The sequence below is a fragment of the Schistocerca cancellata genome, chromosome 5, assembly GCF_023864275.1.
Source record: "Schistocerca cancellata isolate TAMUIC-IGC-003103 chromosome 5, iqSchCanc2.1, whole genome shotgun sequence".
Taxonomy (NCBI): Eukaryota; Metazoa; Arthropoda; class Insecta; order Orthoptera; family Acrididae; genus Schistocerca; species Schistocerca cancellata.
The window spans coordinates 298578671-298605519 of NC_064630.1; the positions used below are offsets into that span (position 1 = coordinate 298578671).

Sequence of the window (26849 nt, forward strand, 5' to 3'; positions counted from 1 at the left end):
CATCTCTCCCCTTTCTGTTTTTTCTAAAATATTTGAAAAACTTGTGGTGAAACAACTAGAAAATTTCCTTACAGTAAATGCCATTATTTGTAAAAGTCACTTTGGTTTTCAAAGAGGAAAAATCACCATAAATGCCATCAGAGAATTTACAGAAAAAATAAGCACATCACTAGACCAGGGTACAAAAGCCTCAGGAATATTCTGTGATCTAATGAAAGCCATTGACTCTGTGAACCACTCATTATTACTTCACAGACTGAAGAGCTATGGGATCATAGATACTGCATTACAGTGGTTCAACTCTTATCTCACAGAAAGGAAACAGAGAGTTATTTTAACATCATATTCAGTTAACTACCACTGCGAATGGAAAACAGTTTCCCAAGGTGTTCCACAGGGTTCCTTACCTGTTCTTGTTGTATATAAATGATTTACCATTAAATATTGGTGTCATTCAGTCTTGTTCAGAGATGACACCTCAGTCCTAATAGAAAATGCTACAATAGAAAAGATTCCAGATAGTATAGAAAATGTTCTGGGGAAACTGGAATCCTGGTTCCATAAAAATGGACTAAATCTCATTGTCACTAAGACCCAGATAATGCAATCTGTCTGTAAATTGTCAGCAATGTAATAATCAATAGAAGACATAAGTCAGCCATGTGAAATTCTTGGGCCTAAACCTTGATAAAAGTTTAAACTAGAAGACACATACAGACTTCCTGGCAAATAGATTAAATTCCCTAGCTTTTGCAATGTTTATCTTATCTGGTGCCACTCATGTGGACACAATAAAGACAGTCTACCTCAGTTACTTTGTATCTGATATTCGGTATTGGATAATTTTCTGGTGAAACTCTAGAAGCAGTACAAGGCTACTAATTCAGAAGAAAATCTTATAAACATGTGAACTGACCACAAAAATGAGTCATGTCACCCATTGATAAAAAAAATCATAAAAACTAACAATTACTTCATTGTAAATTTTTGAAATTTTGATTTTTCTATGTAATAATCAACATAAGCTTGAAAAGTTCTGTTTTAAGCATAGCTATGATACTCGTCACAAGGAGAACTTCAAATTTCCTTTGCATCACTTAAAAGCTTTATGCTCTTACATAACTGTACATGGGGCTAAAATATATATAACAAATTAAAAGGAAAAAAACATATTAACAATGGACCTTGGTTCACTGAAAAGTTTACTCAAAAATATTTTAATAGAGAAATGTTACTACACCAACGAAGAATTCATGGAAGACAGTCTGAACTTTGAACAATAAAAATCTATAGCTAATATTGTAGTGTTGTCTGTGTACAACAAAGGAAATCGGCAAACTGTCAATTTGTAGTAAATATTGTAGTGTTGTAGTTATTGGCATTATTCTTAAAATAGTGAAAAAAGAATTTCTGTAAATCATTATACATAATACTTTGTTAAACTTGACGTGTCTCCTGTACAACAGATCATACTATCTGTATAATGTATGTAGGCCTAATGAGACTAATAAATCATATTTTATATTTACATTTAGATTTACTCATTCTAGATACAACTACTAAACTGTGGCTAAACTATTTCTCCACAGTATCCTTTATTTCTGGAGTGTTCATATAGTGGTTTGACCGGGAGAGCTTTTGAGAAATTGGAAAGTAGGACAGAGGAGCCTGTACGCTGAAGCAATCAGGGTATGCCATTGTCTGTGCCTCAATAACTCAGTCATTAAGAGTATTATTAGCCATTACAGTCAAGGTTCTGGTTTCAAATCTTAGTACAGCATACAGTTTTAATGTGTCAAGAAAATTCAAAACATCCTACACTCCTCTCTTAGGTGATATATTTATGATAATTACTCTTATAAGATAAAGTTTATGATAATTATGCTTATAAAATACTTGTTAATTAAGAATATTCAAAATTAATTAACTTATGCATGGTTTCAGTGCCCAAGTTACTTTATGTACAATATCTGACTTACCTTTGGATAGTGAGCTGAAATTCCTACCTGACCCAAAGCTGTGTTAGAAATACGGACTGTCCTGCTTCCAAACTTAACTGTCTTGGTGTAATATCTTGTATCTGAAAAAAATATTGTTCTCATTTAGGAAATGTTATCAACAAACTTCGTTATTGCCACAGTTCATGCACTGGTTTCTGAATATTTATTTATGTCTGTGGACCATTCTGTACTGCAGTATTGGACATGTCATGTTTACATGATATCTGAATCATTAAAAGGTTCAAAATTATCCAAATAGAGGCATATGTCAACAAAATGACTGATGTCTTAAAAATATACAGAAAATACAAGTACCTAAACAAAAAAAAAAACATATTTGCACAATTACATATGAAATACTACATTCATTATTAGTTCAAAATATTCTGTAACACTGTATAGGCAAGTTTCAATGAAGTGAAATTTTAATTTATTTTTCAAAAGCGACGTGTTTTCAGTTTGGACTGTTGTATAGAAGGTATTCTGCTTTAATAGGCTTTTTGTTGGTTATTCTGAGTCAATTTTCTTCAATAGTTGTGGAACTTTCTGTTTAATGGAACAGCATATATACTTGTTACATAAATAATTTTTTCATATATGTATAGTGATCCTACTGTTAATACATTTAGTTCCATGAATATATTTTTGCAGCTATCATATAGCCTTATTTTGTAGCTTTAGTGCTCTTTGTATAAGCACATCTTCATAATTTACACAGATCAGGATCCCTTCTGATTTTTTTGTAAATGAACTAGCCCATAGTACATTTTTATTAGTGATTGTAAGTTTAAAGTCCTTGACATTTTTAATTAGAAATATACTTGAACTCACTGACAAATATTATTTATATGCATCTCCAGTGTCAAGTAACACTTCACTCTCAGGCACAAAAATTTAGAAGCTTCTGTCTCTTTTAAATTCAAGTCTCCAAGTTGAGAGTAATACTGTTCAAGTTATTTGTTTTGTATGCATGTGTTTCCATATAATATATGGTTTTCTTTACATTTATAATAAGATAATTTCCTCTGAAGTAATCATTTCCATTTTCCATATTTACAGAAGGTTGCTTTTGTAAACCATCTGTTGAAACATTGTTTGTAAGAAATGAAATTTCATCTGCATACATCACAGCATATATTTTGAGAATATCCTTTTCTTATAAAATAAAAAGTAGTGGACAAGGCACTGACCCTTGAAGCACTGCATATTTAACAAATTAAAAATCTGAATAAAGATTTCTAATAAAATTGTTCTCTATTTCCCATTATTGATTTTACAGTTTGGCTATTTTCCCCATTATAACATAATATGTCATCTTATCTAGTTACATGTTGTAGCAAGCTAAATCAAAAGCTTTTGAAAGGTCAGGAAATGTACTGCAAACTTCCTTTTGTTGGTCTGGTGTGTGATATTTGCCTGCTTTATTTATTCGTTGATGATCCTCAGTGTCATCGTACTACTGCATTGTGATACTGCCTGAAAAATGGGGGATGGAAGTTCAACACTGACTACTATAAATGATATAGCTGACAGTTGCACAGTTAAGTCTCATATTTCAGTTCTTGACTTTCACTGGTCACAACCCCCCCCCCCCTCCCCCCCCCCCCTCCCCCGCCCAATAACTCACAGTCATATGGCCAGTTAACAATTTATAAATGTTGATAAGCCTCATTAATACTTCACAGGCATACATCATACTGCTACAATAGTTTGCAGTTGAGCATCTATGAGCAGTAAAAACCTAACTGCACATTTTACAGTCTTTCAGGTAAACTAAACAGACACTGTCAGTGTTTTAACAGACAGCCTATTAGTGTTACACTTATTTCACACTTAAGTTGATGCATTGTTGTTGACATAACCAACACTGGTTTCTTATCTGAAAATTGGATGTGTGCTGACTGTCTTGAGACAAAAAATTGGGCCTTTGTATATCATCACAATAATTGCTACTGAAATGATAATTGTTTGATGTTTAATTTACAGAAATTACAATTAAAATATAATTCATTTAATTAACTGAATTCATCAAAAAATTGGTTCTTTATAACAGTTTCTTCTACGAAAAGGGTTAAGCCAAATTAGTTGTTTAAATTATGAAATTAACAAATAGAGTTATACAAACAATACTTGTGACAAAAATGGTAATTACTTGGGAATTAACTAAGAGCTGGCTTTGCCAACATGTTTTTGAGTAGAGTCAAATAAATACTTTAAGAATCCTAGTGATTCTTTTTGCAAATGTTTATCATTATTACAAAATTTATATTTGTTTATAAGTCAGCAACAGAATGTAAGTTACAAAACAATTACTGATTTCACCCTATAACAAAAATATTAACTAGAAATAATCAAAATAAATTAGAAAATCAATTACACATACTAAACTATGCACAAAAATAGATCTGGTGTTATGTTCTTCAAACCTGACGGCAAACTTTTCTCTTTTATAAAAATGCAGATTATATTCACGTACGTTAATGGTAATTAGTTAAAAATGAAAAAAAAAAACGAATTTAAGGAGGCAGATGGCAAAACAAGAGAGGAAATAAAAAGATCCCAGCTTGCTTCATCACAAATGCCTTAGTTACACCAGCTATAATGTCAATTATTGCTTGTTGGTGCATCTACCCTTCCTAAACCCGAGCTGGGCACCATTCAAAGTATTGATTTTTTTTAATAAAATTTACTATTGTGCTCCTAATTACACATTCTTTTACCACTGATAAGACAGGTGTAATAGTAATTGGTTCGAAATTTTTTGGATCTTCCTTGCTGCATCTTTTGGAAACAGGGATCATTTTACTCTTTTTTAAACATGTCAGAAATATTCTTTCTTCCATGGCTAAGTTTATTAGAAAAGTCAGAGGCTTTACCATTGACTGCAGGCAGCATTTAATCAGTCTAGTAGATACACCTGCTGGTCCCTCAGTATTTTTGTTTTTAATCGGTATATTATTTTTATTAATTCAAGTTCATTTGTTGCGAGAAGGAACAAACATTTTGTCTTGTGAGGAGTATTTTGTATGTATTTTGTTTCAGGCGAGTTTTGCTTTATTAATTTGTCCACTACCCCAACACAATGATGATTTAAAATGTTGCTGAATTCTTTAGGGTCCCTGATTTCCATTCTTGTTTATAGTTATGTTCTCACTGTTTTTCATGTCTACACCTTCCCTCTCTTTCTTTATGTGTGACTGTGTTGTCTTTGTGATACTATTAGTTGCTGTAATTATGTTTATGTAATTGTCTTTGGTTTCCTTTATCATGATCTCTTCTTGTACCTATAGACATCACCATTTGCATATTTATTCAAGCTTAGTTTTTTCTCTTCCTTTTTACGACTGCTTTGACCTAATTTTTAATGCATTTATCATTTGTCTTCCTACCTGCTAATGGACATGTAAGATCTATATAACAGGACAATGTTTTGGAGAATGATTCCCAGTCCTTATTAGTAAGCTGAGCAAGTAGTTGGGAAAAGAACTTGCAGAAGCTCATGACTAGTCTAAGCTTTGAATCATTCTGTCAAGCAAACACAGAAAAAGTAGATTGTGGCATACTGCCTTTGAATATCATGAATGTATTCAAGTTCCATTCTAGCATTCATTAATTTTGTCACTTGTTATCAATATATCACACATTCACAAAAGAGAAAAATAATCTTTTCTCCTTAATAATCCTAATGCATTGAACAAATTCCTTCTGAACCTATTATCACTTAAGTACAGCTAGCCTCACGCTAATATGGAAAAGGCACCTCAGCGATTGGAAAGTATGGACAAAAAGCTTTCTCAGCATTTTGAAGGAAAGAAGGAAGATTAATGTTTAATATATCTTTGACAGCATAGGCTTTCGAGATGGACACCATTCGGGAAGTATTTAGGGAAGTTTTGAGACAGTGTTTGAGGCACAATTTCATGAGACAATTGGTTAACTGCTGCCCACAAGGATCACGTCTGTATATGAATCCCATCCCACCAAATAAATTTTAATTTCCCCATATATTAATTAATTGTTTTAGAAGAATCCTATGTGACCAGTGAAATAATGAAAACATGATTCCATGTGTTGTTTTGTTTAAATTGACTTGTGCCTCCAATTTTGAATTTCTAATTACTTTTCATGTAATTTTAAACTCCTCCTTTCTCCACATTGTTTCTGCTCCTTACAGTCTTCAACATATACTATTTCTATAATTGATTAATCCAATGCTATGACAATGATTTTGTAACTACAAAAGTACTGATGTAGTAATTAATAAGGTGCTTAAAATCCTGAAATGGATATGAGCTAATATAGCAATGAAAGTAATAATTTTTTGCAATATAATGTAACTGGACGGATAAAAAATCTACTCACCATGTGGTTGCAGGAGAACACAGATATTAAAAAAAAATAAAATAAAAATAAAGGCAGCATATTTTATATATGCAAGCTTTCATAGCTAGTCGCTCCTTCTTCTACATCTACCTCTATGTTACATGATTCTTAAAGCAGACGATGCAAATGGTAAGGAAGAAGGGTGAAGAAAACAACTGGAGAGGTTTAGTAAAAGGATTAGTGTTTGAAGAAGTCACCCAGAGCCCCAGGTCAGGAGAGTCTTTCCTTCTCATCCTATCCAGTAAGGCCGGCCGCAGTGGTGGTTCTAGGTGGTTCAGTCCGGAACCACGCGACTGCTATGGTCACAGGTTCAAATCCTGCCTCGAGCGTGGATGTATATGATGTCCTTAGCTTAGTTAGGTTTAAGTAGTTCTAAGGCTAGGGGACTGATGACCTCAAATGTTAAGTCCCATAGTGCTCAGAGAAATTTGAACCATTCAGTAAGTCTCCTCTGACCCAGGGTTCAGCATGACTTTCCAGAACACTAATCCTTTTACTAAATCCCTCCAGAAAGTTTTTGGAAATGTCACCCAGAACTCCAGGTAAGGGGAGTCTTTCCTTCTCATCCCATCCAGTAAGTCTCCCCTGACCCACAGTTCTGCATGACTTTTCAGAACACTAATCCTTTTACCCTCACCCCCATGGACCATGGACCTTGCCATTGGTGTGGGAGACATGCCATACTGTAGGTGCAGCCACAATGGAGGGGTATTCATTGAGAGGCCAGACAAACGTGTGGTTCCTGGAAAGGGGCAGCAGCCTTTTCCGTAGTTGCAGGGGCAACAGTCTGGATGATTGACTGATCTGGCCTTGTAACACTAACCAAAACGGCCTTGTTGTGCTGGTACTGTGAACAGCTGAAAGCAAGGGGAAACTACAGCCATAATATTTCCTGAGGGCATGCTGCTTTATTGTATGGTTAAACACGATGGCATCCTCTTGGGTAAAATATTCCGGAGGTAAAATAGTCATCCATTTGGATCTCCGGGCAGGGACTACTCAGGAGGACATTGTTATCAGGAGAAAGGAAACTGGAGTTAAATGGATCAGAGCATGGAGTGTCAGATCCCTTAATCAGGCAGGTAGGTTAGAAAATTTACAAAGGGAAATGGAAAAAAGTGGGAATTAGTGAAGTTCGGTGGCAGGAGGAACAGGACTTTTGGTAAGCTGAATACAGGGTTATAAATACAAAATCAAATAGGGATAATGCAGGAGTAGGTTTAATAATGAATAAAAAATAGGAGTGCGGGTTAGCTACTACAAACAGCATAGTGAACGCATTATTGTGGCCAAGATAGACTCGAAGCCTACACCTACTACAGTAGTACAAGTTTAAATGCCAACTAGCTCTGCAGATGATGAAGAAATTGATGAAATGTATGATGAGATAAAAGAAATTATTCAGGTAGTGAAGGGAGATGAAAATTTAATAGTCACGGGTGACTGGAATTCGATAGTAGGAAAAGGAAGAGAAGGAAACGTAGTAGATGAATATGGATTGGGGGTAAGAAAAGAAATAGGAAGCCGCCTGGTGGAATTTTGCACAGAGCACAACTTAATCATAGCTAACACTTGGTTCAAGAATCATAAAAGAAAGTTGTATAAATGGAAGAAGCCTGGAGATACTAGAAGGTATCAGACAGATTGTATAATGGTAAGACAGAGACTTAGGAACCAGGTCATAAATTTTAAGACATTTCCAGGGGCAGATGTGGGCTCTGACCACAATCTATTGGTTATGAACTGTAGATTAAAACTGAAGAAACTACAAAAAGGTGGGATTTTAAGGAGATGGGACCTGGATAAACAGACTAAACCAGAGGTTGTACAGAGTTTCAGGGAGAGCATAAGGGAACAATTGACCAGAAAGGGGGAAAGAAATACAGTAGAAGAAGAATGTATAGCTTTTAGGGATGAAGTAGTGAAGGCAGCAGAGGATCAAGTAGGTAAAACGACGAGGGCTAGTAGAAATCCTTGGGTATCACAAGAAATATTGAATTTAATTGATGAAAGGAGAAAATATAAAAATGCAGTAAATGAAGCAGGCAAAAAGGAATACAAACATCTCAAAAATGAGATTGACAGGAAGTGCAAAATGGCTAAGCAGGGATGGCTAGAGGACAAATGCAAGGATGTAGAGGTTTATCTCACTAGGGGTAAGATAGATACCGCCTACAGGAAAATTAAAGAGACCTTTGGAGAAAAGAGAACCACTTGTATGAATATCAAGAGCTCAGATGGAATCCCAGTTCTAAGCAAAGAAGGGAAAGCAGAAAGGTGGAGGGAGTATATAGAGGGTCTATACAAGGGCAATGTACTTGAGGATAATATTATGGAAGTGGAAGAGGATGTAGGTGAAGATCAAATGGGAGATACGATACTGCATGAGGAGTTTGTCTGAGCACTAAAAGGCCCCGGGAGTAGAGAACATTCCATTAAAACTACTGATGGCCTTGGGAGAGACAGTCCTCACAAAACTCTACCATCTGGTGAGCAAGACGTATGAGACCGACGAAATACCCCAGACTTCAAGAAGAATATAATAATTCAAATCCCAAAGAAATCAAGTGTTGACAGATGTGAAAATTACTGAACTATCAGTTTAATAAGTCACAGCCACAAAATACTAATGCAAATGCTTTACAGATGAATGGAAAAACTGGTAGAAGCTGACCTCGGGGAAGATCAGTTTGGATTTGGTAGAAATATTGGGACACGTGAGGCAATACCGACCTTGCGACTCACCTTAGAATAAATATTAGGGAAAGGCAAAACTACATTTGTGGTGTTTGTAAACTTAGAGAAAGCTTTTGACAATGTTGACTGGAATACTCTCTTTCAAATTCTAAAGGTGGCAAGTGTAAAATGAACATCAACAAAAGCAAAACAAGAATAATGGAATGTAGTCGAGTTAACTCGGGTGATGCTGAGGGAATTAGATTAGGAAATGAGACACTTAAAGTAGTAAAGGAGTTTTGCTATTTGGGGAGCAAAATAACTGATGATGGTCGAAATAGAGAGGATATAAAATGTAGACTGGCAATGGCAAGGAAAGTGTTTCTGAAGAAGAGGAATTTGTTAACATCGAGTATAGATTTAAGTGTCAGGAAGTAGTTTCTGAAAGTATTTGTATGGAGTGTAGCCATGTATGGAAGTGAAACGTGCATGATAAGTAGTTTGGACAAGAAGAGAATAGAAGCTTTCGAAATGTGGTGCTACAGACGAATGCTGAAGATTAGATGGGTAGATCACATAACTAATGAGGAGCTATTGAATAGGATTGGGGAGAAGAGGAGTTTGTGGCACAACTTGACTAGAAGAAGGGATCAGTGAGTGGGACATGTTCTGAGGCATCAAGGGATAACCAATTTAGTATTGGAGGGCAGTGTGGAGGGTAAACATTCTAGAGGGAGACCAAGAGATGAATACACTAAGCAGGTTCAGAAGGATGTAGGTTGTAGTAGGTACTGGGAGATGAAGAAGCTTGCACAGGATAGAGTAGCATGGAGAGCTGCATCAAACCAGTCTCAGGACTGAAGACCACAACAACAACAACAACAACAATCCTTTTACTAAATCTCTCCAGTCCTTTTCCTTCCCATTCAGCCCTTCTAGTGAAAGAAGGAACTACTGGCTCTGAAAGCTTGCTTTCATAAAACCTTTTTTCATATGTGTATTCTCCTACCGCCACTTGGTGATCGCATTACATTGTCTGAAATGGGTGTGAGAATGATGTTAAGGATATAAGTGTAATTATGTTTGGTGTTTGAAATGTGTGTCTCAAAATAACAAAATAAATTTAATAAATAAAAAATCATGAAGTTATATTCATTATTTACAAACTAATGTGTATCTGGCTTGCATTGCTAAGTGACTCACAGAAACAAAGTGTTTGCATTTAAATTCTGATTAATGAAGTTCTTTTTTCTTCTCTTTTGTTGATGTTTGAGGGGAGGAGGTTGAGCCGTGCGTGGCTCATGTTCATGCTGTTTATTGTTTGTCATCTTCTCTGTACTGTAGTGCTGCCCTGTTTTCTTATTTGATTTACTGATGTCACTAAGTTCCTGTCTTATCTGCCCGTGAGTGGCATCAGCAGCACTTATTGATAAGGGCACTGTTGTATTATCTTTGCAGTGCCTGCTAGTATTTCCATCTCATCGTGTGTTGGGAGTTCAATGGGGGATTGAGCACCAGTGAGGTCCGGAGAGCCTGTACTCGCCCGACCATTTTTGGGCCCCTTCAGTTGGTCATGTTGCGAGATGTGGGTTGGTTCGTTGCTTGTGTGGAGATGTTGGTTGGCCAAGGGCCAAGAGTTCCCTGTACATGATTGGGTCAGAGACAGTGTCTCTGGGTGTCATGTGTTTGAGTTGCAAACGGACATCAAGGAAGTCGGGATGGAGCTCCAATAAGGTCTGCACAGCTAGAACTCGCCTGACTGCTGGCAACACACATGCACTGTCCACCAAAAGGGGACTTGAGCAGGGATGACCATTGGTTGGTCATTTGGTCAGTTGTCTCATCGAATGACATGTATTTGTTCGCTGACCACTTATGGAAACTCTGTGTGTGTCGACTTGAGGTTTCTCTTGTTGTTTCACAGTGTTTGATTTCAGTATTTTCGCAGTTCTTGGTGCAAGTGTTTACATGGAACTGTATGTAGCTTCTGTGATTTGCGCTGAGCAGTTATCAATGCTGTCTGTGTACTGGAGTAGGCAGTCGGTTGATTGGGACAGAGCAACGAGTGTGTGTTTCCTCGCCGTGTTGATGCTGTCCTGCATGGAGCGTAGTTTGATAGCCTTGAGGTCAGTTTATATTTTTGAGTGGCTTGGTGCATTGACTGTGTTTAGATGCCAATTATCTAGACAATCTTCAACCTTGCTGATATTTTAGGTTGTTGTGTCATTGGTTGGGAGGAAGCGAATTGATTAGGTTGTTGGTTGGTTCGTCAGCTGTCCCTAGGTCATGTTGCCACCCGATTATTTAGTGTTAGGTTTGGCTGCCTGCCTTACCTAAACTGTTGTTAGTTTCCTGCCCAGGCTGACCATTGGAACACTTCTGAGCACCACTGTTCTGTTGTTTGTGATTGTGATTTTCTTTTGTCGCAAGCACTGTGCCAGGCCTTCAGCCATGTATTAATTTTGTCTTTTCTATGTTCAGTATATGACCTTCAGCCAAACCTTATGTGAAGTATTTTAAGATTAGGCCTTCAGCCATGTTTATTTAAAATTCTTGTTTTCTCTGTATTTAGGCCTTCAGCCGCATTTGTTTTAAAATTTGTGGCTTTCTTCAATAATCTATAAATTCCTGTCTGTAAGGTTTCTCTCTAATTATCTTGAATTCTTAAAATGGCCTTCAGCCATACTGTCTAAATGCTTATCTTAAGGTTTGTCTTTGATTATGTTTAATAATTGTTTGGGCCTTCAGCTGTTAAGATATTTCAAGTTTTCTTAAGATGGTTTTCTGTTGTACTGTGTAAATGCTTGTTTTTAAAGGTTGCCTGTTATTATGTTAAAATATTATTGGGCTTTCAGCCAAGGAATTAATTTAAATTTTCCTTAATATGGCTTTTAGCCAAAATTGGTAAATGCTTGCCTTTTAAAGAATTTCCTTTGTTGATCTGAAATATTATTTTGGCCATTAGCTGAGAAGACATTTTAATTTTACTTAAGTAAAGCCTTCAGCTGTTAGTGTAAATTCTTGTGCCTTAAAAGGAATTATTTAAGGATATTTTAATTTTACTTAAGTAAGGCCTTCAGTCATTTCTCTAAGTCCTTGTGTTGTAAAAGGAATTATTTAAACCTTATTATTGAGAAGTTATTTCAGCCCTCAGTCATGAATTGATCCTTGTTTTTTTAAATAGAAAACTGTGCATTGTATTTTAAAGGAATAAAGTTCTGTGTTCTTGTGTAACTAACAGTAACTGATCTTGGCCCCTTTCCATTACCTGATTCACTCTGTCCTGTTAAAACAGATTTCAATATTTTTTCATGATTTAATGATTTCCAAAATAAATGAAATGATAAAAATTTTGCTTGTGTTTTTGGATGCATCTAGGAAACACAGTCCACTGTTTTGGCATGTAATTGCATGGATAATTATGCCATATGCTATGTGTTATTTAGGAACCAATTTTGAGAGATCCATTTGAAGCCATATGCCCAATTTGTCAAAATTAAATTGTGTTTCTAGCTGCAATTTATGATCCAAAATGTGATTTGCAGATGAATTTACTGTACTCACTCTCAGTTGTACCAATGCCTACTACTCCCAGATTTCATATGGGATTTTCCCATGCTCTTGTTGAGCATCTGTTCTGGATGTAGAAGGCCAACATCAGAGCATCCCACAAAAGTTGTTCTGCAAACCAACATGGAATAGTAGCACCTCACCGTGGATATGTGTGTTTGACTCAGGCACTTGCATTTCCCATTGGATGGAAAAGCATAAATTGTGGGTTTCTGATCTAGTATGCTCTCAGCCTTGAAAAACTCTTAAAATTCTCTCTTGATGTAGTAAGTACCATTGTCTAATGGAAAATATGCAGTTCTTCCATGTCTCACATACTGCATGTCCCTGAAATTTGACAAAGACAAATACCTCACTCTTCTGCTTTGGCACTTTCAGTGCTGCATATCTTGAGTGATCATCCAGGTAAATAGCATAGTAATGTGCTCCACTCAAGACGATTTGTCTAATATACATAAATCACCGTGTATCAGTTCTATAACATTTTAATAAGTAATTTCTCTAGGCTTTATAGGCTGTCTTTTTTTCCCTTGCATATACACTTCACATTTATCTTTGTACTTACTAGCACCATGTATTTTGGGCCAATCTTCTTTGTATACAAGTCTTTGGTGCTATAAAATTTCTGCCACATACTGTTGCTTCATTCTCCAATTGTTGATGTGATTTGTCATTGTATGGCATCACTTTGTAATGTTCACAGTACACTAAATAGACATCACTACTTGATGATCAGTCTCCACTGATAGTGCTGTAATAATTCTGAAATGCTTTCCTCATCTTCAGCTATTGCAGAAAGCTAGATACATTGTTCTAATCAGATGTTGCACTTAATTATTTTTCTTGATGAACTCAAACTCACTCACCACATTGATACACTTCTGTAATTTTAACGTGCATGATGTTATTGGAATGTGGATGAGAATAGGTGTTTGAAATTATAACACACACATCATCACTTTTTATAAGTGTATTCCAGGTAAACACATTCATACATAAAGAGAAATATAAGCTAGAAATCCTGTCAGTTTCCAACTACAGTGGAAATGGTATTGCATCCAAATGATGGCCACTGCATTAAGTAGACAGAATTACAACAGTTCCAAAAGAATTCCCCCTATAGACAAGAGTATTGAAATGCTAGCAGCTAATTGCTGAAGCATTCACAACAAAGTCCAGGATTTGAAGCAAATCTGAAAAGCAGAGAAGCTCATATAATGCTTGGTACAGAAGCTGGTTGCCACCAGAAATTGATCCCAATGAAATTTTTGGGAAATTTCAAAAATGGTTCAAATGGCTCTGAGCACTATGGGACTTAACATCTGTGGTCATCAGTCCCCTAGAACTTAGAACTACTTAAACCTAACTAACCTAAGGACATCACACACATCCATGCCCGATGCAGGATGCGAACCTGCGACCGTAGCAGTCGCGCGGTTCCGGACTGAGCGCCTAGAACCGCAAGACCACCGCGGCCGGCTGGGGGAAATTTCTTATGTGTATATCAATGAATAGGCAAATAAGAAATAAGAATGTTGTGTTTGTCGCAGTAGACAAAAAACTAAAATCCATTGAGATAAAAATTGAAGCTACATTCAAAATTGTTTCAGCAAGTTTCAGAATCAAGGGTGGGCATAAAATTGTAACTGAAATCTTGAGCAAAAACCTCAGTTCAATTCTACTGTAACCATCAGTGGAGACTTTAATCAGCCAACAATCAGATGGGAAAAATCACTGTTATCTTCATGATCTGGACTCAGGGCCAAGACACCCTATCTTCATTCCAACAAAACCTCAACACCTTCTGTCCCATCTACTTCATGTTGTCCACCTCAACCCAGTGTGACAACTTCATAGATGTTGACCTCCTCCTCTCTGATGACTTCATCTGCACCTCTGATCCACACTAAAACTGCCAACCACCAACAGTACCTGCGTTTTGCCAGCTGTCATTCCTTTCACTGCAAAAAATCCCTCCCAAATAGCCTGGGAAGACATATCTGCAGTGACAAATATTCCCTTGCTCAGTATGCTGAGGACCTCACAAAGGACTATACAGAGAGTTGCTATCCCTCAGATCTAGTCCTCCAACAGATCTTCCATGCCATTTTCTCTCACATCCACAATCCTTCCACCACCTCCAAGAACCAGCCACAAAGGAGTGTTCCCTTCATCACACAGTACCACCCTGACTAGAACAACTGAGCCACATCCTTTGCCAGGGCTTTGATTACCTATCATCATGCGCTGAAATGAGGGACATCCTATCTGAGATACTTCCCACCCCTCCTAAACTGGTGCTTCAGTGCCCCCCTACCCCTCCCCCCAACCTCTTCAACATCCTAGTCCATCCCTACACCACTCCCAATCCTACCCCATCAGTGGCCGGGCACCATGAGAAAGCAGCCATGTCATTTACCAGCTCTGCCACACTCACTGCACAGATTTTTACATTAGCATGACTACAAACCAGCTGTCCACCAGGATGAATGGCCACTGCCAAACTGTGGCCAAGAGCAAAGTAGGCCATCTTGTGACACACCTGAGCCATCTGGATCCTTTCCTCCACCACCAGCTTTCCTGCACACCACAGATGGGAGTTATCCTTAAAACACATTCTCTGCTCCTGTAATTATCCTGGCCTCAACCTGTGTTACTGGTAACATACTGTCACCACATCCTCCACCAAACAGTTTCCATCCTCTTCATCCTGCCATCTCATCTCCCACCCTGTTAATTTGCACCCCTCTGCCAATGCACCTATCCATCTTTCTCCACTACTCTCCATTTTTGCTCCTTTTTCCCTCATCTCCCTGCTCCATAACTTCCTGATGTTGCACTTGTGGCAGTCTAGTGCCTGCACACACAAGCAGACATTGTTCATCTTTCCCCCACCCTTACACTACTATCCGTTCTGCTTCTCTGACCACTCTGTATTGTTGCTTGCATCCCAAATGATGTTGGATTGTGGCTTGAGATGCTGGAGTTGACGGTTGTGTGTGCATGAGATGTGCTTGCTTATGTGTATGTGAATGGTGTGTGTGTGTGTGTGTGTGTGTGTGTGTGTGTGTGTCTTTAACTAATGAAGGCTGAGGCCAAAAGCTTTATGTAAGTGTCTTTTAATTGTGCCTCTCTACAACTTGATGTGTCTTTCTTACAGTACCTAGCAAACTGTCTTTTCGTACATTGTTGCAATCTGTCTTTTCTTACATCATTGATTTTCTGCTCAGTCCATTTATACCCAGTGCATGGTCAACTACTATTTTTGACTGCAGCCATAGTTCATCTACAAGCTTCTGTCTTATACTGAAAGTTTCAAGTTCTGAGATTGTGTTATGATTGTATCTAGAGGTTTTGATCAGTAACACTGAATATGAAAGTGAGTCCCAATGACCCAAAACTATAGAGTATATGGTCTTCCAACTACCAAGAAGAGAACTCAAATAATGTAAAGAATAAAACTATAAGTTGTGTTGCACATGCACCTAAGACTTCGTTTATTGCATTTAATTATTAAGCACATTAAAATAATAGATTAAGTTTTATTTAAAAAACATTATAGTGAATGTTGCAAGCATGTTTTAATTCTGTGCAATAAGGTGTTGATTAATGGTGTGTTGCAAGTCCTCATAATGCAAACACAAGGGAAAGTGAACAAGATGATTGTTCAGATGTGGAGTGACTTAAGTAACATTACACATGATGTAGCAACTGACTTAAACATCTTAAATAATAGAGGGGATGATGTTTACAAAAAGTAAATACTCATATGGATGAAATATATGGCCAAACAAAGTGAACTGTGATACATAAAGGAAATAGCATTGACCAGGTAGTTGAAGTGGACTTTGGGGTTATAGACGATTGTTAAACTTACTATGTTAAAAGAAGCATGACTCAGATTAATACTTGAAAAAGGTAAAGTTCTGTGTTCTGGCCCCAGATGGGCCAATTGGGTCTGACTGACCACCATTTCATCCTCTGCCAGTAACATTGTTGGATGCCGCATGTAGGAATATATTGTCAGCACACCACTCTCCCACTAATTGCCAAATTTTTTGACCTTGAAAGAGACACTAATCAGCCAAGTAGTTCCTCAGTTGGACTCACAGAGCTGAATGCACCCTGTACAAGTTTTCCCATCCAGGAAAAATTTCTGGCAGTACTAGGAATCAAATCCAGGTCCCCCACATGGCAGTCAGCCATGCTGACTGCTCATCTATGGAGTGGATTGAAAATCACTGAATTTTACTGTAGTACTTAACTACAGTATAAGATCATAGATGAAGGCATGAATAAAATGTAAATGATAGGCAAAACTTCTGTTATTGCAAAAGTTCCAAAGTACATTTTGAGGTGTATTCCAAAATATTTACAGTGACACAGAATGCAAAGGAGTATCTGAATCCGTGTATTGAGGCCAGTATATTTAATCAGTAAATAAGGTTAGTAGAATTTATTACATATTTAAAATGTGGAGTTAACTCATAAAAGTACACTTGAATCATTTATGAAACACATTTTTGAAATAATTAAAAAGAGATCTGATTGTTGGGATGAACAGTGATTTACTGAATGATTATATGTATTTGTACATATATTTTTGTGTGTTTCATCACACACTACATACATATTTATATAGGTTAAACAGCTTAATACTCAGTTTTATTCAGTTACACATTCATGCCAATCTTATATTAGATATGAAAAATTTAAAAAAAAATTAAAAAATTAAAAAAAAATTTGTGCAGCACTAAAACATACTCTACATAAAATTTATATACATTATAATGTGGATTTAATGCAAAATGTGTTCATATTTGTAGTCACCACCCAAGGAAGAGAATACATAAGTTATTGGGTGCATTCAGTTATGTGCAAGCAACATAAACCTGCTTTTTGGAGAAATATGGAAATCTCTGCTTCTGCTGTACTTACTAGACTGTTCATGTTATTTATTTTTAATGTACACAATACAAGTCCTTTAATTAAAAGGAGCTACACAGGACTGAGTGGTATCCATGTTGCAAAGTCTGTTTAAGCCTCTACTTTTCTTGATATGATTGTTATTTCATTGACATATTTTTCATGTACAGTTTTTTTGCCACTGGAACGTAGATGAAGACATGGTTAAAGTGAACCAAAACTGCATTTTGTTGACAAAAGACACAGAAGGTGCGACATCTCCACTAAAGAAACTGCCCGCGGTAGCTTGTCCATCCTATCCTAAACTATTGCTATGTGGTACAGAGTGCTTAACAGGTAATACTGATGGAGGACATCAAAATACTTCAAAGAAGAGCAGCTCATTTTTTAGTTTATTGAAATAGGGCAGAGAGTGTTACATACATGATATGAGAGTTGGGGCAGCAATGATTAAAACATAAGTGTTTTTCAATGTGGCAAGATCTTTTCATGACATTTCAATCTCCAGTTTCTCTTCTGAATGTGAAAATGTTTTGTTGGTCCCCACCTACACAGGGAAAAATGATCATTGTAATACAATAAGAGAACTTAAGGCTCACACAGAGAGATTTAAGTGTTCTTTTTTCCTGCACACTCTTTAAGAGTGGAAAAGCAGAAAAATAGTGTGAAAGTGGTTTGGTGACCCTGCCGGGCACTTAAATGGAATTTCAGAATTGTCATGTAGAAGTAGGGGTACATGTTGGTACGTCAAGTGTCCATGTGAAATAACTCAAAATCTTGCAACAGTACAAAAGTATTTTTATTACACTTTTGTGGCATCACTGCACAAATATTCACATGTCACATTTATCAAAAATGGTGACTATAATTCTGTGAGGTATGCAACAGAAAATAAAATAAAAATTATATTTCATGCAACAATATTAGATATACATTTTCCTGTGTTAATCTGTATTGCAGATTTTTTTAAGCAGTGGAATGCAGCCACATAATTATAGCAGTGGGTGCAAGTTTGTACAGCATATGCCTGTCACAGAGCTCCCAGCACTCTGGCCAATACACCCCTGAGATTTGATGGCTTCACAACAATGATGATTCCCTAAAGAGGTTACTCAGTGTCCATTGGGAACTTTTAAAACTAACAGTTGTAAACTACCAGAAAAAGATTCCTTTAGTTTATCATTCCAATAGTGAAGTGCTATTACGGTTGGAGGAAGGCAATGGCAAACCACCTCCATTAGGACCTCGCCTAGTAAGGCGACGTGGGCCTCCCGCATCATTCCCCTACACTCTGTAAAGAAGCATGGGACTTCATTTCCATTTTTATTTCATGCTCCATGTAATGTGCAGTCAAATGTTTTACAAATATCATTTACATCCATGTCACCTCCTGTTTGTATTTTATGCATACCTAAAATGTCAGTATGTAATTAACCATGTACTAGATAATGTCATATAAAATTATTGTTCCTATATTAAATATATTTCACAGTGTAATAAGAAACCATCCAAATTAAAATGTGTAACTCATAATCAAGTTATTGTGTAAATGCAGCTGTTACAATTTTGTGCACAAATTAAGATAGTTTAGAATTCATTGTTTGAGAAACTGTATTTATTAAAATTTGTGTAAATGGCTGGCTTTTTCTAAAATTTTGATTATGTTAAACATTTTTCAGACATTCACAAAACAAAATATTGTACTTAAAGTTATATAAGTTTTAACTGTAAGATGTAAAATTAAACAATGTAGGGAAATAGCTTCACTGTTACAAATGTGTAAATATTATTTCAGTGTTGCCACTTATTAAGTTCAAGTTTTGAGTTCTGTACAGCAATGTATCAAGTACACAATGGAGGAATGATGCATAATCAGATCATCTTACTAATAATTTATTGTTTAGAAGAGGGTGTGGAGGAGTTCCTATATGCAATGAATCCAGTAATATATGAAATGATCGTATGGCACTGTCAGCCTGGATGACCCACTTGGGTTCGGCCGCCAAGTGCAAGTCTTATTTCACTTGGTGCCACATTGGGTGACTTATGGCTAGTGATGAGGGTGAAATGATGATGAGGACAACGCAACACCAAGTCCCCGAATACAGAAAATCTGCATGCAGCTGAGAATCAAACCCTGGCCCAGTGCAAGGGAGGCAGGCACGTTACCATCCAGTGAAGCAGGCAGACAACGAACCCAGTCAAATATTTCTTTAAACAGCAGTCTAGAGATCACCAGCAGTGCAATAATCAGAAGTTAAGCAACAACAACATGAGTTTCCACTACAATTTCTATCTTCATGTGTTATTTAAAGAAAATTATAAGTTCATTTTAATACCATGTGTCCCTACCATTTGTAGTGCTAGAGGTGAGCAGATGTATGCTGGAAACATAGAATAAACACTCTGATCACATTGCTTTAAGTTTCAGATATCAAACACATCAGTTGTGAAATTTTGGAAATTTTATTTATAGAAAACACTGATCTAAAGATGGAAGACTATATTTTAGAAATCAAAATTGCATATTGCTTACCACAAAAAAAGGTATAGCAAAATATTGAAGTGGAACAAAGTGTTACTTGCAGACTGAACTAGGTCTTCACTATGATAGAAAGAAAAGATAAATACAGATTTTTCTTATTTTATTATAATTTTGTGCTGTGACTGTTGACTTTGGACATGAAATTATTTTTTGTATTATAAAACTGAAAAGACATAGCAACAAGGTTAAATTTAGTTGTAAATAATTTTGGACAATATGGTGGCCAGTGGTTGTCAATTCACTGAATTCACAAATGGTGTGATCTCTCCTGGAAACTTAAATCTTTTAATCATATCTATATGGTATAATCCTTTATATTTCCTGCATCATGCTCCATTAGATATGCTGCTTTTGGATGCAGTATATTCTGAACTTTGAAAGGTCCACTGTAATGTTGAAAAAATTTGCTTGTTTCCTTCTTTAAATTTGAGCCATGATGAAAATCATGTACTAAAGATCTAGAAAATACTCTCAAAAATAGGTGGGGTGAAATTCTCAGATCTGAATTTTGGAAACTGCTTTTCAGTTGTAACTTCTCTAATAAATTACTTGATAATCCATTGTTATTCACTCCTGCCTTCTTATGGATTTAGGGCTTTGTACTCTCAATAGCCTCTCACAGGCTCATTAATTCTTGAAACTTCCTGACAGGTTAACACTGTGTGCTGGATCGAGACTCAAACTTGGTTTCTTCGCCTTTCATGGGCAAGTGCTCTAGCATCTGAGCTACCCAAGCATGACTCATGACCCATCATAACAGTTTCATTTCTGCCAGTAGCTCATCTCCTACCATCCAAACTTCACAGAAGCTCTTCTGCAAACCAGCAGAACTAGCATTCCTGGAAGAAAGGATATTGTGGAGACATGACTTAGCCACAGCCTGGGGGATATTTCCAGAATGAGATTTTCATTCTACTGAGGAGTGTGCACTGAAATGAAACTTCCTGGCAGATTAAAACTGTGTGATGGACTGAGACTCTCTGAACCCACCAAAAAATTCTTCTCCTTCAAATCTACCTAGAAAATACTCCATCATAGTTAAAACATTCTTTTAGTTAGGTGTTGACAATGATATTTGACCCATAAATTTAATTGAAGTTGCCATGATACTTGTATACAGTTGTATAAGTATGGTTTGTCTTCAGGTTTTGTGACTTGTTTGAATATTTCCTTTTGCTTGCTTCTTAACAGATCATTACTCAGTTTGGGCAATATTGTTACACCTGTTCACTTATAGTTTCTTCTTTTTTTTAATCCTTGTTGCTCTTAGCAGTGCTGTAATTTATTATTCTTTAACATTTTTGATTTTGTCAGTTTATAGTTCCTTATTTTCTTCCTTTTGCTACAATGCTCCACACCCTGTACACTGGGAGCCAAGTGAAGCATTTTTCTTGTTGATTTAGGGTTTTGTGTAAATGTTGGCTTGCTCCTTGTAGTTGAAGCTGAGTCAGAACACTTCATAAGATCTGTTGCCCAATGTAATATCTGATATATTCATATATCCCCCTCCCCCACTTTTTTAAATTTTTTTTATTTTTCCCTGTAGCCAAAGTTGATCTTCTTGAAGTGGAGGTCCTGCTAATCAGTGGCTCTGGAATCCCATGTGTAACTGAGGAAAGGCTTGAATACCAGTTGTTATTGGAGTAAAGGAAGATAACTTCTACTTATATCCCAAAAAGGCACTATCACTAATTTCCTTGAATGAGTGTACAGATCATTAGGATGATTTGTGAATTAGAGTAGAACATAACTTTTCATATGACATGTGCCTTGAAGCTCAACATGACATACAAGTTAAAAGTAATGTTATAATTATGTCTAGTTTCTGCAGTGGCCATCATTTGAATGTAGCACAGCTTCCAGAGAGCTCAGAAACCAAAGCGATTTCTAGCTTATGTCTCCCTTTTCTGCTTGTACTCTTGGTAGCAAGAGACATAAAACATATTGAAGTCAGTGTGGAATCTCTGTTTCATGTAAAATAATTGCTAGAATTGTTCATTTATGTAGTCCTGTATGCCTTTATTTGACTTTCCTTAGACATAAAATAGTAACTTCTGTACCTCAACAGCCATTGAACATTTGCTATATATCTATATAAGGTTCTGAACTACAAGTCATCTGGAGTACAGCATGTGGAAATGTTTAAAGTTCAATGAATAAGCATACATAAGATCTAGCTTTCCATACAACATTCTTGAATGGATGAAGTAAATCTATAAATGCAGTCTGATTCCAGATATCATCAGTTCCCAATGGTGCTTTGCAGAAAGCACTGAACAACAGTATCGTTTTGACACCTCAAAATCAGCTTTACGAATTCTTTGCAAATACACTTATTAAAGGTAATAAATTGGATACCTAAGTTCTGTTCTGATAATAGTGAAAGCTTTCTGACAACACCATAACTGAGACAGCCTGTAATGATTAATGTAAACCTTTAAAAACTGAATCATTACATCTAAAACACCAACTGATGGTCTTATCCAAATAAGAGTCTGGATTTCATTATTACATCACACACATTTATTTATGTTTTTGCCCCTTATAGTAATTTTAAGATCAAAAGACATTGCACTCACCATTTAATGGAACAAGTTTACATTGTTCCTGTGTCTCTCTCTTGCCAACATGGATAATATAGCATGAACCTGTCATTATATTGCTTTTTGGATAACTTATGTCCCTCCGTCGGTGGCCACAAACCTGTAAACCAAACTTATTACTGGAAGCTTTCATAAATGACTTACTCTAACATATTAAATTAGTTCTTCAGATACTCATTATATATATTGCAAAATAATAAGGCGTTATTTTATAAATTTATTATTAATTACGAAATTTACTTTATATATCAAATTTAAAAACTTCCTTTCCAGGATCATTTAAAAAATATTTGTGAGGTTCCTCTACAAGCATCAGATAACAGAATTCCTCCATCACAGAATTTTTGTTTTAGATGAATGTCTTATGTCAAATTATTTTTGGGTACTGTAGTACTTTCTGAGCAATGCAACTAATAAATTTGATGTTATTGTTTTCATTTACTCTTCCTTTATTAATCAGTCTCTCTATGACTTCCAGGTTTCAGCTACCTTATGTGTTGTATTCAGAAATTTTGTGTCTATTGCAATACATCTAATTGTTGTATTAATGTAAATCTTAAACAATTTCCATGAGATGTTAATATTCATTACTTGCAAGATGTTTTCCCTTCATTTACACTTATGTGTAGGACTCATGTCAGCCAAAATATATTGCTCCTACTGCATGATTGTACATATTGTTCCTTACCCTTCACCATTTGTTGATATACATAATTGAAACTTGATATTGTGCAGCAACAAGCTTCTGACTGCTATTTTTTCAAACACAGTGGTTTTTCTGTAGGTACTGTTAGAGGACCAATAGGAAGGCAAGAGTGAAGACTGCAGTCACTACAGTAAACTTGTTTGCCATTTATGCAGTAGCTGTCACACATATATATCCATAATGATTACCTAACAAAAGGAATTCATTTTAGTTGTTCTTCAACAAATCAGACCTCTGTCCAGTTGGTTTCTTAAAATCAGTAGTTGAAATACCTCAGTAATGAGGTATATACTGTCAACATCAGTATGAAAAATGTAGAAGCTATAGCATGTCTTCTGTTATTAACTTTTACCTTTCATTCTTTTAGTTGGTGGAGAAAGAATTTAAATCTCTGCTGATTTAAAAAAATTTACACATATACCATTGTACGTGCTTGTACGCTATTGACTATTACTTGATTTTTAAATCTGATGCACATATATGTATCCTAAAGGCTAATGCATTTTCAATGCAACCATTCTCTTCAGTCATTGGCTGTTTGTTTTAGTTCCATGTAGTTGTTATATACCTTTCCTCATCTCTCTATATTTTCCAAATACTTCACCCTAGACCACCTCTTGCTTTATTTCCCAAAACTTTCCTTTCAAGAATGTTTATGATAAAAGTGTTGTGTCTGATAACATGTCTAATAAATTTTAGTGTTCTCTTTCCACTTCCTTCAACACTTTGGCACCAAAACCTGAGTCCAACTTGAGCCATGATGCTGTGTTCAAAAGCCCACACCCGAGTATTACTCAGGCCACAATTTTCTTAACAAATGAGTCATGCTTTCTTAGAAAACTGGAATCACTTCATATGAAAGCAATATAAAAATGTCTTGCTACCTCTCTGTTGACAAGTGATACCTTCTGTTGTCAATTTATAGAATTATGTTTAAAGGAACAGTAGAAAACTTAAAAGCTGTTGTTGCAAGCGTCTGGGACAATGTGTGCCCCTGTTGTGAGTTTCATGCATGTGCTCATTATATTTTACGATGTGCTGGAATTCTGGTACAAGTATGTCATGTTTGTTGAGTGGGAAAGAAATTTTGAAAGCTGAAGAGGAAAAATTCAGTGAGTCTGGATGTCAGGGAGAAATACAACAGTGGCTGAAGAAAATTTATGCTCAGGTAAGCTGCAATCTGATACAATTTTTCAATGCTAATATTGTTGTTACAGGTACTACTGCTGTAATAACATTTAGTTTCATTTTATTTGTCTTAATCTTCTCTTTTTTTATAGATGAATCTCATGATGAAGCAGTATCCAACAAAGGTTACCAAGATTTAGAAGTTAGTTTCTTTTTTCCATCCAGCTCATTCTTGTTGTTGTCCACCTTATCCACATTTCAATAATTTCAGATCAGTTCTTTTCTTGTTTACCCAAGGGTCCAACTTTTACCCCAATAGAGCAATGTACTCCATACAAGTGATTTTGCAAATGACTTTATGAGTTCTCTATTTACTGATTAAAATATTTTCCTTAGTTATAAATGCCTGTTTTGCCAACACAAGCCTTCTCTTCACTTTTATTAAGCATCTATGGCCATCCGAGGATAATTTGAGTATTTGTTAGTAATTGCAATACTTATTAAATATTTTATTTTTTTTTAAGGCTGTAGTCAGTTAAAATGAAGTGTATGTGACTTCTGAAATGAAATACATGTTTCTTGCTGTAGAAATATAAACAATACTTACCACCACACTCTCATCTTTTTTTCCATTGATAGCAGTCATTGAAGCTCCTATCCATGCATTAACCCTGCTTTCTTTCTGAGGATTTTTTTCATTGGCTGTAAATATAAACATGATTATAAGAAACAATTTGCCATACACATTTCCATGTTTCCATGTAGTAAATCAAAATAGATTTTTGTCTGAATTTGAATTCAAGCATAAATTAATACAAGACACACAAAACGTTACCCTAATTTTCTGTAAATGAGGTTATCAAAGAGATTGCAGTAGAATTTGGAACAAACACCTGATAATTGAAGCGTGCGCACGAATAACGCTGTATAGCACATTTTGACATTTCGTAGAATTGTGTGGAATAATGCTGTATACGGCAGTCTGCATTGCCTGCTGTTACAATTTACATGTTCACCGTCCGAGGGCAGCACTAAACAGCGACGAGACATGCACAGTATTTGTGGCTCTGTGCGAACAATGCTGTATATTACAAGAATGGCGGAGAGCAGCAAGGTGGCACTTACCGCAAGTGGTTTGAAACGTGCAAATAATGCACAGAAAAGGAAAATTAACATTGGTAGTTGTCAGGATATTAAGAGGAAAAGGCTTCGTGATGCTGGACTGGAACATAAATCACAAAAAGGAAAGGTAGTTCCTGCAAAACAGCCTCCTACACAAGTGAGTGGAATAATGCTGTATGGGTTTTGTAAAAATGTGTATCTCTTTAGAGAAGCATATGTGTCCCGTAAAGCAGTGATGTGCCCTGTAGAGTACATGGCACTAATGACATGTTATGTGTATCTTCTGAAAACATTACAGTAAAAGTATGTAACATGAATGAAATTAACTACAGTTCTGTAGTTATCATTGGCAAAAAAATAGAATACTCAGTCTGAGTAATGCTATATCATTCAAAGAGAATGTGAAATTTGATAATCTAGTTGAATATTAGGTAGTATTAGTGATTGTTTTCGTAATTCAGGATCGTGTATGCACTGCAGAAGTGTGTTCAAAAGAAGGATGCAAGGACATAAACCTGGAAATGAAGTTAAAGCCGTACGAAGAATATCATGCCTTAACATATGATGAGCAGTCCATATACTTAATAAAATCCATGGAAATAGGTGTGCCAGCCAGGCACAAGAGAGGTAAGACAGACGATACTTCATGGAAACAAGCTACTTTCAAATACAAAGTTTACTCAAAAGAAGTGTGTCAAAAAACATTGATTGACATATTCTCCATCACCCACCGTTGAATGCAGACTCTGTAACGTAAAGTAAAAGGTGGAATAACCACTCCTGAAGGCGGCATAGAGGAAAACATTGCAATAGGCCACATGCCATATCAAATGATGACAGGTCTCTTATTCGGCAACACATATCTAGTTTCCCAAAGCAGATGAGCTATTACAGCAGGAATAAATCCTCAAAAGAATGTCTGCACCCCGATCTCAACCTTTGTAGAATGTACCGGTTGTTTACCGAAGTTTCCTGATAAGTCAATAAGCAGGTCATTCTATCAAAGTGTGTTTCAAACAGATTTTAATCTGCCTTTCAGAAAACCTATATCAGATACTTGCAGACTGTGTGATTTATTGTTTAACAAAATGATTGCAGCTTCAGATGCAATAGAACTGCACAAGATTGAAATTGAAAGTTAGTTGCATCATTCAAGGGCAGACCAAGCATACAAAGCCCTAAAAACAATA

The 26849-nt window shown here is 36.2% G+C and overlaps 1 protein-coding gene across 1 annotated transcript in view; it reads right to left on the bottom strand.

The window, feature by feature from the left end:
- Positions 1 to 26849, bottom strand: part of LOC126188103 (integrin alpha-4-like) — a 506794-nt gene that overhangs the window by 397355 nt on the left and 82590 nt on the right. Inside the window, exons 3-5 of the mRNA XM_049929569.1 lie at positions 25145 to 25239; positions 22680 to 22803; positions 1980 to 2080 (exon numbers count right to left, since the gene is read on the bottom strand). Of these exons, the coding sequence (XP_049785526.1) occupies positions 1980 to 2080; positions 22680 to 22803; positions 25145 to 25239 (320 nt within the window). The remainder of the gene's footprint in view (positions 1 to 1979; positions 2081 to 22679; positions 22804 to 25144; positions 25240 to 26849) is intronic.